Source organism: Hyperolius riggenbachi, chromosome 4, assembly GCF_040937935.1.
Source record: "Hyperolius riggenbachi isolate aHypRig1 chromosome 4, aHypRig1.pri, whole genome shotgun sequence".
NCBI lineage: Eukaryota > Metazoa > Chordata > Amphibia > Anura > Hyperoliidae > Hyperolius > Hyperolius riggenbachi.
In genome coordinates this window covers 124,839,370-124,852,635 of record NC_090649.1, presented here as the reverse complement: position 1 = coordinate 124,852,635, position 13,266 = coordinate 124,839,370, and the positions used below count along the sequence as shown (strand labels likewise).

Below are 13,266 nucleotides of genomic sequence, written 5' to 3'. Positions count from 1 at the left end.
CTGATGTGCCAGATCACTCAGAAGATTTGTTCCAGCAGGGATGAAGATGGGGAACACAGACTAACTGAGGAGTGTGCTGCCCGGGACAGGTGAGTTGCTATGCTGCTGAAAACAATTTTGGTTGCCCCTACAGTAGCACTGACCCAGGGCCCACACACATACAGACAATGCTGTATACAGGATTGCCGAGTCTTGGTGTGGGTTGGTCCGTTTTTTATTCTAGGGAGACCTAACAAGGTGCTAGTTAGGTCTCCCTAGAATTGACAAAGGTTTTTACATTTTAAAGACAACAGAGCGCCCAAGAGAAGCAAATTATCAGTTTTAACATTACAGGAGGTGTGTGATAAAAATCCATGAACCTGACTCCATGATACAGATGCAAAAATATTGTTTTCAGCAAGCTTCCATAACATATTATAGGCAGGGGAAAGCAATATTCAAAAATGAACTGCAATACATGACATAATAGGGGGATTTCTTTTAATACTTCCTTGAGTTTTTATTTAATGCACTAGTATTTCTGGCGGTAACGAGGTGCTTTACCGAACATGGAGTTTGCTTTTATTTTTTCAGTGCAGACAGAACATCTGAGCTGCCTAATGGTTTCAAGGATTCTTTTACCGGTTCAAAATGAAGTGGCTCAGTGGGTTTGAAACTTCAGCCATACACTACAGAATTTAGTTCAGGGTATGATGTGCCTGGCTGCGGCTAATCAGTGCTCTGTCACACGTCAGGCATAAGTGGTGGAGGGTTGGTTGCAAAGTGCTGGCTGTGGTTTTGCACAGCTCACAACTTCTGCACCACTGTAATCCTGCTCTGCTCGTAGGAGGTAGTGCTTCTGTTGGTGCAGCTGTACCAGGTGGGGTGATCATGCACAAAGGGTTTTCCAGGAGAACGGCTCAATACAAAACCTGTACAGCGACACATTCAGCGTGTTATTAAAGCATTTGATAAAGTGCAGCAGTAATGCTCAAGGCCTCGTTCAGACTATAAGCGCTGCCGTGCCTATTTCGGCAGCGCATATGATGTGCCACACGCAAGAACGGTAGAAGGGCATAGGCAGCACCGCTACCGGTCCCATCATATACGCTGCGCAGCACTGCGATGCGCTATTACACTGCTGCATGCATTTTCAAGAATCCATTCACTGTAGTGAATGGGTTTAGCAGTGCGGATGGCATGCGATGCGTTCTGATTTTTCGATGTGAACGAGGCCTAAGAGATAAAGCAGAATGCACTGCTGAATGTTATAAGTAGGTTAGAAGTAGAATCTTAGGGCCCATTCACACTGGGGTGATTTGCGGACGTTTTCCACCACTGATCTCTAGCGCTTTAAAAAACGCTAGTGTAATTAATAGTATCTAATTATTATTCAGCATTTATATAGCACCAACATCTTCCGCAGCGCTGTATTGTCCTCAGAGGGGCTCACAATCTAATCCCTACCATAGTTATATGTCTATGTACAGTATATGGCATTGATCTCACTGCAGTGATGGCAGGCGATTCGGGAAACGCGGTGCATACATGTATGCATGTTTGCGATTTTAGAGCAATCACGATTTAAATGTTAAAAAAAGTGATCGCTCAAAAATCGTGAAAATGTCCCATAAAAATATGCAAAAAAATCTCTGTTGCAAAACACTAGCCATTTTGCTAATGTTTTGCTATCCCCAGTGTGAACGGTGCCTTAAGGTTCTAAAACCAAAATGGGAGTACCAACCTTAAATGCCAGAACAGGAACTGGCCGATCCTCCGGTTAGCCAGGGCCCTCTGTAACAGGAACCGGGAGAGAGCGCAGTCCAGAAAAGGCTCATATTTCAGGACCTGTACCAGTTGTAGCAAATACTGCGATAATTCCTCATCACTGTGAACACATACAAGAGGGAGTGTCAGCAAGATCATCTCTGCACACCCAGAGTGCCTCACTCTATAGCGTGGAGAGCTCAGCTCACAATGTTAACCAATCCACCATGATGCCAAAGGACAGTACAACGGCACAGAGAAGCTTTTTAGTACTGTACATTACAATGTGCCTTCTGATTACATTTGTTATAACGATCAAAAAGTGTAAGACTCATACAAATGTGCAACTTTTCTGCCCAACTATCATCCAAACTTGGTCGGTTGGACGATAATTGGGCGTTTGTACGTGTAACAAACACCTAATCGAGCGACTGATAACAGGTGGTTTGCCCAATCCAACAGGTGATCGACTCATGACTGTTGGGCTGATATCGTGCAGTTGGCCACGTGTGTACAATTTTTTTGAATGACTTGTACGGCCATATCGTGCAAGTGTGCAGAATATGTAAATGTGTTGCCCATTCAGTTGATTGGGGCAGGGAAAATACTAGTCGTACAATCGCTTGGCCTTGCAGTTAGACATGTAGTTGGGTTGGTCATGCGGAAAAGTTGCATGTGTGTACAAGCCTTTACACAGGTTCTGAAACAAATGTTTTCACAATGTAACAATCATACGGAAACACCACAAGTAACTATTTGTAACATTATTGCAAAGATAAGAAGTCAGCGCAGTGTGGTAAGTTATACCAGAAGATCTCATCCCTGTCCTCAGGTCTCACCAACAGGGCAAAGACCAGAAATAAAGGTGAGTCTTTGCCCATATACCGTAAGTGCACCAGGGATGATCAATTAGATGTAAATAATTTCAACTTGCATTCAAATTTCATGTAAATGTTATGCAGCTTGAACTTGGACTAGTAAAAATTGACAGAAAGTTATTCTGATTGGTCCAATTTCAAGCTACATATAATTTACATGAAATTTGAATGCAAGGAGAAATTATTTGCATCTCATTGATCATCCCTAAGGGCTGGAACCCACAGGAGCGCTTTTGGCAGCGTTTTGGCAGCACTGCGATACGCTAGCAGTTTGCCAAAACGCTGGGCTAATGTTAATGGATGGGGCAACTTCCACAGGAGCGTTTGCGTTTCCCAGAAACGCAAACGCAGGACCTGCAGCATTTTGGGAGCGTTAGCGCTTCAATGTAAAGTATTGAAACGCTAGCAGAAACGCTCAGCAAAACCTAAACTGAGCGGTTTTGCTAGCGTTTTGCGGTTCAGCACACTGTAACAAAATTAAAAATAATTCACAGGACCAATCAGGATAAAAACGCAAAACGCTACGCACCCGCTGGGCAAAAAAATACAATGTTGCAAAACACGACCAAAAACGCGCATGAATCCGCTTGCAAACTGCTCAGACAAAACGCTAGCGGTTGCGTTTTGCGTTTGCTGATTTCAGTGGGTTCCAGGCCTAAGGCTGCTTTCACAGTGGGACGTTACAGGCGCACGTTAGAGCAGCCTGTAACGCAGCCCACCGCACAGTAATGAAAAATCAATGGCCTGTTCACAGTGCCCACGTTGCGTTACATAGTAACGCTGGACGTTCAAAGAAAGTGCAGCATGCTGTGCGTTATAGGTGGTTTTAGCCGCGTTAGACGTTTGCACATGCTCAGTAAGGGGAGAGTCCGCTATTGTTCCTAGCCACATGGCTAATTAATATTCACTGCACTGTAGTGTTGTCCAGATCATGAACACTTCAGATCTTTGGATCTTTTTTGTGAGTCGAATCATCCGGATCATCACAATGAAGGATTTGGTTCACAGTGGATGTCTGGAAGAAACAGGAACTGCAGCTTCTGTGCACAAGCACAATCTTCCTTCCCCATTAGCACCCTCAATGTGCCCTCCGTCTCCTGCACCTCTCACTCTGCTGCACCCCTGCTTCCTGCTGCTTCCCTAGTAAAATTATTTAAAGATTCGGTTCAAAGATCCGGATCTTTTCAATGATCCGATTTGAATCATCCAAATCATTGAAAAGATCCAGACTTTCCAGGATAGCACCAAGAGCCTCATAATGCGTCTCAATCTGACGTCCAACTTCAACACCAACATGCGTTGCGTTAGGGGCATGTTATGCAACCTTAACGTCCCCTAAAATGCAACGTCTTGGTATGAAAGAGGCCTAAAATGAACAGCTGGTGAAGTCTGAGGACAAGTCTGTGATATATATAATTTGCATGTGTGACTGCCACACTTGCATTAGGTAATGTCCGTTCACATTGCTGCAATTTTTCAAACACCATTTGGGCTTGATTTGCTAAACTGTAATAAGACAAATATCACACCTTATCAAAGATATCACACGTTATCCAAAGTTATAACACGTTATCAAAGTTAACACACCTTATCAGAGTGGCATAGCGAGCGCTACGAACCCGCAGGGGCTCAGGGCAGGACAAGTGCCATTGCTTGCTATGCTACTCTGATAAGGCGTGTTAACTTTGATAACGTGTGATAACTTTGGATAAGGTGTGATATTTGTCTTATCACGGTTTAGTGAATCAAGCCCTTTATGTGTTGGGAAGAGGAATCCACTTACCTCATGCTCTTTAGGCAGTTGACAGCATATTCTCTGACATACTGATCAGGATAGTTAAAATCAAGCAGCTCTAGGGCATCTCTTGGGGGGAGCCGGGACCAGATCTGCAGCAGGGCCTGAAGCTGGAACAGAAACAGGAGGAACACAACTTATTAAACCTGGAAACATAGTGACAGAGGTCCCGCCCTGAACCATGGCTCATACGGTTCTACAAGCAGTCCATCAACCTATGAAAATTAATTTATTGTATTTATTTTTAAAGCATTGAAATACTGTATTTGTCAGATGATAAGGACCATAGGACGTACCTAGGTTTAATAGACCTAACATTTGAATAGCGATTTTCTCCTGTTGGACTAAGCGTTCAAGAGCTGCAACCACTAAGGGGGCCACCCTGCAGTGTTAGGAAGTCTAGCCCAAGGACTTCTTACTGAACAGGTATTAACCCTAGCTAGGATTTGAACCCTGGTCTCCCATGTCAAAGGCAGAACCCTTAACCAGTACACTGTCCAGCCACTTCCTCACACGCTGCCACTCTACAACCCGGAGGGTGAGTGAAGCACTGGAGGACAGGGAACGGGGGACACAGGACATTGAGAGGGGGACACAAGATATACAGAGGGGGACGCAAGATATACAGAGGAGAATGCAGGATCATATAGAGGGGGACACAGGATATACAGAGGAGAATGCAGGATTATATAGAGGGGGACGCAGGATATACAGAGGGGGGCGCAGGATATACAGAGGGGGGCGCAGGATATACAGAGGGGCGCAGGATATACAGAGGGGGACGCAGGATAAACAGAGGGGGACGCAGGATATACAGAGGGGGACGCAGGATATACACTGGAGAATGCAGGATTATATAGAGGGGGACGCAGGATATACAGAGGGGAACGCAGGATATACAGAGGAGAATGCAGGATTATATAGAGGGGGACGCAGGATATACAGAGGAGAATGCAGGATTATATAGAGGGGGACGCAGGATATACAGAGGGGGACGCAGGATATACAGAGGGGAACGCAGGATTATATAGAGGGGGACGCAGGATATACACTGGAGAATGCAGGATTATATAGAAGGGGACGCAGGATATACAGAGGGGAACGCAGGATATACAGAGGGGAACGCAGGATATACAGAGGAGAATGCAGGATTATATAGAGGGGGACGCAGGATATACAGAGGAGAATGCAGGATTATATAGAGGGGGACGCAGGATATACAGAGGAGAATGCAGGATTATATAGAGGGGGACGCAGGATATACAGAGGAGAATGCAGGATTATATAGAGGGGGGCGCAGGATATACAGAGGAGAATGCAGGATTATATAGAGGGGGACGCAGGATTATACAGAGGGGAACGCAGGATTATACAGAGGGGGACGCAGGATATACAGAGGGGAACGCAGGATTTACAGAGGGGAACGCAGGATTATATAGAGGGGGACGCAGGATATACACTGGAGAATGCAGGATTATATAGAGGGGGACGCAGGATATACAGAGGAGAATGCAGGATTATATAGAGGGGGACGCAGGATATACAGAGGAGAATGCAAGATATACAGAGGGGGACGCAGGATATACAGAGGGGGACGCAGGATATACAGAGGGGGACGCAGGATATACAGAGGGGAACGCAGGATTTACAGAGGGGAACGCAGGATTATACAGAGGGGAACGTAGGATATACAGAGGAGAATGCAGGATTATATAGAGGAGAATGCAGGATTATATAGAGGGGGACGGAGGATATACAGAGGAGAACGCAGGATTATATAGAGGGGGACGCAGGATATACAGAGGGGGACGCAGGATATACAGAGGGGGACACAGGATATACAGAGGGGAATGCAGGATTAACAGAGGGGAACGCATGATATACAGAGGGGGACACACTTGAAAGCACTGCTGTGTATGTGTGGGGTCCTGGTCCCACTGTTACAGTATATACAGACCATAAGAGGCACTTAATTTTCCCCCCACTTTTGCGGGAGAAAATGTGTGTCTTATGAACCGAAAAGTACGGTATTATGTGGTGCTGAGCCATAAAAACAGGAGGCAAAAATGAAAATCTTACACACATAAGTACAAACTATAACACAGAGTGGAGGAGGCATTAGCCCAATTGAGTCACAATTCAAATGGGGCAAAATACAGGATACAATAATTAGGGTCCTAGCTATATACACAAGCTAAAAGCTTAAATCGTGGCATTTATAATTTCCGCATGCAGTTTGTATGTCTTGTGTTTGTATGGGTTTCTTCTAGGCAATGTGATTTTTTCACACATCCCAAAAAACATACTGAAACAATCAGTGTTGGACTGGGAGGTGGTAAAGCTGAGGAAACCCACCTGCTGGCCAAGCAGCAGCAATCAGGTGTTGCTACCAGCAGTGAAGACTTGCTACAGGTTTCTATTGGGAGTGATAACGCAGGGTTTCTGCTGCTTGGCCAGCAGGTGAATTTCCTCAGCTATTCTACCTTCCAGTCCAACAGTGGAAACAATAAAGAATTCTTGAAGTGTGAGGTATACAGAGCATGCCATATTCATTTCCTTTTTATATCCTGCTGATCTCTTTTGGCTGCAGTAGTGTATGAATCTTACACCTGAAAAATGTATGTGGCTAATCCAGTCAGACTTCAGTCAGAGCACCTGATCTGCATGCTTGTTCAGGGTCTATGGCTAAAATTATTAAAGGTAGAGGATCAGCAGGGCAGCCAGGCAATTTGGATTGTTTAAAAGGAAACACATATGCCAACCTCCATATAGCTCTCACCTCAGGAGTGCTTTAATGGCTTTTCCCTAATTGGACTTAGACTGCAATGGGGAACATTAGACTGAGTTCCTCTAAGGAACAGTTAGTAACATTCATTGATCTATGTACTTAGTTAGTACCTTAATGGGGGATTCTCAAGCTTTTGTTTATTTCAAAAAACACTTACTGTATGGCAGTTGATCAGTCCTACTGCCAAAATGATGTGCAACTGAGTAGGCATGTAAACCTGACATATTTGTATAGATCCTTCCTAGGAAGTGGTTTTGTAAAGAATATAATAAATACTGAGAAACCCCCATGAGGAGATGAACTAGTCTAAAACCAGATTTTTACTATGTAATGTACGGGACAGGAACATAGGAACAAAGTTATTTATAATGCATTTTACTCTGGGAGGAATGTACTTATTATAAGTATGTATACGCATGTATTTTATATTAGTGGTCCTTTAACCCTTCCTCTACCGATACCTAACCCTTCACCCTCCTACCTATGCCTAACATGTACACCCTCCTCATGTTGTGCCCGCTATGTGAAGTCTCAACTTGCAGAGCAAGAACCCTTGGTACCCGCTGTTTTATCCGGCAACTCTTCCCAATGCCGCTAATATCGGCTTTTAGAATGCTTGCCTATAGCAGCACCCTTCCTTTTTACCAGCTTTGATGCAGGGTGGCCACTGATGATTCGTTATCGGATTTCAATGATTGGAACAGCGTCATTTCCATCAATGGAACAGCATCTATTGTTTTAGGCCATTTGCTGTAAATCTGTCACCAGCGTGTTCTCTACATGCAGATGAGGTTCCAGAACATTGCAGGAGCCACAGATTATTCAGATGTCATCACAGTGTCTTTTGTGTTTGATATCAGCTCCCAGAATGCTTCCTGTATTACTGATCAGTCATCAAGATGATGACCTCTATTAGATCTTTTCACAAAAGCTCGGTAAATGTAACGTGCAGACAGCATACATTTATTTTGACGGGATTTATGCAATTTACTTAGCAAGTTCTGCAATTTTCCTGACTTGCTAGATACTGTACATGCATTACTTACCTTGCTGGTGTAACAGACAACACAAGTGAGACATGTAAATATCAAGATATGCTGTGTGCGCAACTCATTACACAATTGCCTAAATCCCAGTAAATATTATGTACTTTCTGCACACATTCAGCTTACTGAGCTTTTCTGAATATACCACTAGATTACATATAAATCTGAAGAAAGTTTTATCTAGAGATCAGCTATCTGGACATTTTATATACAGAGACTACCCTACTTACAAACAACTCCAGTTACAATGGTTCAGAAGATACAAACAAAGTTGTCTTCATGTACAAAATATACAATAGTGTCTTAAGTTTTTGTTGTTAAAATGTTATGGTATAAACTGTATAAACTGCTATACCGGTAAGTAGTGTATAACACTTTAACCACTTGCGTATCAGAAGTCCCTGGCCCCTTAAGGACCAGAGACTTCTGGTAAAAAAAAAAACGGGGCTCACTGATGTCAAGCTGCACGGACCCATCGCTCTCGCCATTCGCACTGCTTTCCTGCAGCTGCAGAGCTCCGTGAGCCGGTCAGGAGCCGATTTCATTGGCTCCTGACCCTGTGATCACTGTGAGCCAATGTGATTTATGCCCTGGCAGGGTTAAAAGGTACCAAACAAGGCGCAGATTTCAATTAGACTGCTCCAGAAGAAGTTAAAGGCACATTGAAAACCACCACAAAATATACAGTCAGTCCCCCAGAATGTAACCGATTTGTAAGGAGGGGACTGCCTTCTAAATGAATCACCCATAACCAAAATGTTCTGCGATGTATAGCAAATAGTAATATGCCCTCTAAGTTATATCACATGCTTTCTGCTGCACATCTGATGCTAAATCAGATTTATCAAATGTTCTCTACCTTGTGTATGAAATGGGAACATACTCTCTATGTTTTACATCACATTCTCTCTGTATTGTATATTACTGTATGTGATAAAATACCCCCAGCCTAGAAAACAAATGCCCTTTATTATGTATATTAGCTGACAAAATGCTTCGTACAATGCATATCACATGATACAAGTGTCTGTGTTTTGTATATCACATAATAACCCTGTCTATCGATGATACAACTCTCTGCACTTTCTGTTATAATAAAATGCTGAATAAATGAAGGCCATATCCTGGATATTACTTATCAATGTGTTTGGGAGGTATTAGTAGTATGTGGATATAAAGTACAGATACAGGAGACCAGGGTTCGATTTTCAGCTTTTCCTGTTAGGCAAGCCAGCACCTATTCAGTAAGGAGTCCTTGGGCAAGACTCCCTAACACTGCAGGGTGGCCTATTGAGTACGCCCTTAGTGCCCACAGCTCTCAAGCGATTTTAGTCTTCCAAGAGAAAAGGGCTATAAAATTGTTAGGAATATTATTATTATGGGCATAAAGTAGCACAGGGATTGGTGTTATTTTGGTGGTTTGCATTAAAACTCTGACATAACATTCAATAAAAATGTGTTTTTCTACTTTATATTATTCATACAGTTATCATATTGGCTTTTGTGGACAAGTAATATTGTCTTTCTACAAATTACAAGTTTCCAAATTGTAGTTTTTCTTGCCATGAAAGCTGACACTGCATTTTATTCCAGCTGCTTTTTATTATATATTAAAATCTTCTAATGAGTTGTTCTGAACTGTGTGTGTGCCTGAAGCAGAGACAGCTTCTCAGAGAATGTTTTTTTACTTGTTACACACAATGTATCAACATTGGAATGTAAACAAAGATACTGTTATCTCCAGTTTGGATGCGGATTTGAAGCTGAATAGCAGGACAAAGTGCTTTGTTTAACCATTTCAGTGATGTTCTGCTAAACAAAAAAAATCTGGGATAGTAGCTTTAAAGGTGTGTGGAATATTTTGGAGCTAAGTAGAAATGCTGACTTTCAGACCACTGAGAGGCCACTGATGGTGTCAGGCACATGGGAACTTGTGCAGGATGCTGCGTTTTCCACAACAAGTCACTGCCACATACAGAGGGTGCACCGGTCCTGCTCATATACTGTAACACTGACCACCACAGATACAGATACAGAAAGGTGAAGTGTTGGGATGTGCACTATAGTGTGGACACTGCCAGAGGAATTTTCCACAGAGATGTTTATTAACCTCACATGGCGAGTCTCTGCTTCCCCGTTCCTCAGCTCATTGTCTGCATGTCTGATCACAGACAGGGCAGGAAGTTGTTGTGTATGAATTCTGGCCAGATTTTCCTTTCAATGCACCTGGACATCTAGATATAGACGTGCATTGCTGCCAGAGGATGCAGCCTTCTGCTGTATATTCTATAATGGTTATTTTGGAAAAGCTACAAATGGGTGAAATTCTGTTTGTGGAATCATCCAAATATGACTCAGTTTATGAAACCACCAACTCTGACTCCAGCCAGGTAACCAAAATTGCTCCAACTCAGACTTGCATACCAGGGCTGTGGAGTTAGTACAAAAATCATCCGACTCCTCAGTTTATGAAACCAACGACTTCACTCCGACTCTGACTCCACAGCCCTGCTGTTTTGTGTGATAAGCAATGTGTGAGCAATATGTGCTCATACTCCAACTAAAGAACAGTTAATAGTTTTTATAATTGTGTATTTTCTTATTTACCGTAGAAAAAAAATAAGTTGTAGCAAAAAAAAAAAAAAAAAAGACTGACAATGTGTCAGAATTGTCTGAGAGTTTTATCAGCTTTGTGTTACCAAGAAAAGAAAGAAAACTTCCAATAATGGTCAGATTTATTTAAAATAATAATTAGTAATCTGAGATAGTTTGCTCTGGTCTTTAATATATGGGGTGGAGGTAAGCACAGAAACCTGCTCTTCAAAATCATAATATAAGGAACAAATATTCCTATACAGACAGTTTTTCCTTCAAAGTGATATGTAACAAATGTCGAATTGCAGCATCACAGACTGGCATCTGTACTTACATCAATGGGGGCTTTCCAGTTGTTAATTTGAAGGCATTTTGTGAGCAGCAGTACAGTCAGACTGTGATTGGAGGAAACGGCGGCTGACGTCATTTGGAAGTGAGTGTGTAGGCCGCAGTTTGGAAGGAAGCAGAGGTCTGAGTGACCTGACAGGAGCAAGGAAATTCCAAAAATACAGCCTGTTTCATGTTTACATTCCGCTGCTGTAAATCTGGAAGGGAAGCGAGGGCTGCAGAGGAGCTCTGTGACCAGCAGAGATAATCAGCCATCAAAATGAAAACCCGGAGGACGCCCAGAGACCAAAGGATGTCTAAAAACAGAACTGCACCCATACAACCTCCAATCAGCAGACGCAGACAGGAAACCATCTTCTTCCAGCCTCTTCCAGCTGTGTTTTCTCTGCACTTAAAATGCCAATTTCTTTGTGGTCTGATGCACGAAAGCAAACAGGCGGCAGAAGGGTAAGATACTAGTACCTTAGAGTCTGACAGGCCCTCTCCAGGCAGAGATCTAAATATATTGTCAGAAACCCATAGCTTACTGGCTGTTTCTCAAGCAATCAGAAATTCTGATCAGATTGGTTGTAAATAATCTCAAATTGATGGGCACAATCGATTATGAATGATTGTAATCCAATTGGATTTTCCTCAAACCAAAATTAATATTTTCTTGGTGATTGTGATAGATAGGAAGCAAAGATTGGTTAGTTTGTGGTGTAGTGAACAATGTTTTGCTAGAAATTGGACCATTAGTGGCCACCTTTAGGCTTTCAATGAATAATCCCTAGTGATCAGATAAATGCCATCAGGAATAAAATGTCATAATACACTGATATTTGCCGATTGACTAAATTGTCCTTGAAAAATCACCATTAGAATCATTCACAGTCAATTTGGGTGAAGCAGGTCATTTTGGTGCCCGGTGCTCAGCGCAGTAATAGCACTAGTGCATGCTGCGCGCCCTGCACAAGAGTAATTCTTGGGTTTGAATTTCATCTCCCTACAAGTTGCTACAAAACTCGGAGAGGGATTTGAGCGGCAGCAGGGTGAGCCATCATACCGGTGGTGGAATCACACGTATGCAGTTTGGGACATCAATGAGGTTTATTTCCTGCCAACCTGACCACATTTATCTGATCGCTCAGGTGATTCTTAGCAGTTAGTGGGCACCCGAAAAGTCCTGGTATAAAATTTGGTTACGTGATGTGAAGAATTCCAGGAGAAGGCTCTGTGGGCTGCTGCTTTTCTCTGCATCATCATGCTGTTTATACTGCAAGAAGCTGGGGCACACATTGAGCTAAAAGCCCGCTGCTAGAAATCTGCTGGAAAAGGGGCTCTTGCAGAGGTTGTGATTAACATGAAATGGAAGCAGTGTGCTCAGTGTCTGAGAATACACACAGGAAAACATCTGTGCCTGGGCAGAACTGCATCCTAATGTAGAGAGTCCATGGTGAGCCTTCTACATCATTTATGGAAGGATCCTGTATTGGTTTCCTTTACTGGCCTGTACAATGTCTATGGGAAGGTTCCTGGTACACTAGCGGACACAGAAAATAAATGTGAAACTCTAGCCAATGTTTACTTTAAAGGGAAGGTCCAAGCAAAAAAAAAAATGAGATTCACTTACCTGGGGCTTCTACCAGTCCCATGCAGCCATCCTGTGCCCTCGTAGTCACTCAGTGCTGCTCCAGTCCCCCGCTGGCAGCTTTCTGACCTCGGAGGTCAGGGCCAAATTGCGTACATTTTTACACATTTCCGCTAGTGCAGGAACATTAACACATACATTTTTACGCGTTAGTGGTGAAACGCGTAAATTTTTGTTCCTGCACTAGCTGGAATGCGTAAAAATGTATGCAATGTGGCCCTGACCTCCGAGGTCAGAAAGCTGCCAGCGGGGAACTGGAGCAGCAGTGAGTGACTACGAGGGCACAGGATGGCTACATGGGGCTGGTAGAAGCCCCAGGTAAGTGAATCTCATTTTTTTTTTTTGCTTGAACCTTCCCTTTAATTTATGGATATGGTGTGTCAGATTTACAGCCTGTGGTGAGGTCCTACTGTGATCAGTCTCCTCTTCTGGGAAATGTG

At 43.1% G+C, this 13,266-nt stretch overlaps 1 protein-coding gene across 10 annotated transcripts in view; it reads right to left on the bottom strand.

Annotated features, from left to right (window-relative positions):
- The window catches only part of PIK3CB (phosphatidylinositol-4,5-bisphosphate 3-kinase catalytic subunit beta), a 266,903-nt gene that overhangs the window by 27,124 nt on the left and 226,513 nt on the right, over positions 1–13,266 (bottom strand). For all 10 annotated transcript variants that reach the window (XM_068280541.1, XM_068280540.1, XM_068280542.1 and 7 more), the window contains 2 exons: positions 4,408–4,529; positions 1,724–1,867 (listed from right to left, as the gene is read on the bottom strand). In XM_068280541.1, the coding sequence (XP_068136642.1) occupies positions 1,724–1,867; positions 4,408–4,529 (266 nt within the window). The remainder of the gene's footprint in view (positions 1–1,723; positions 1,868–4,407; positions 4,530–13,266) is intronic.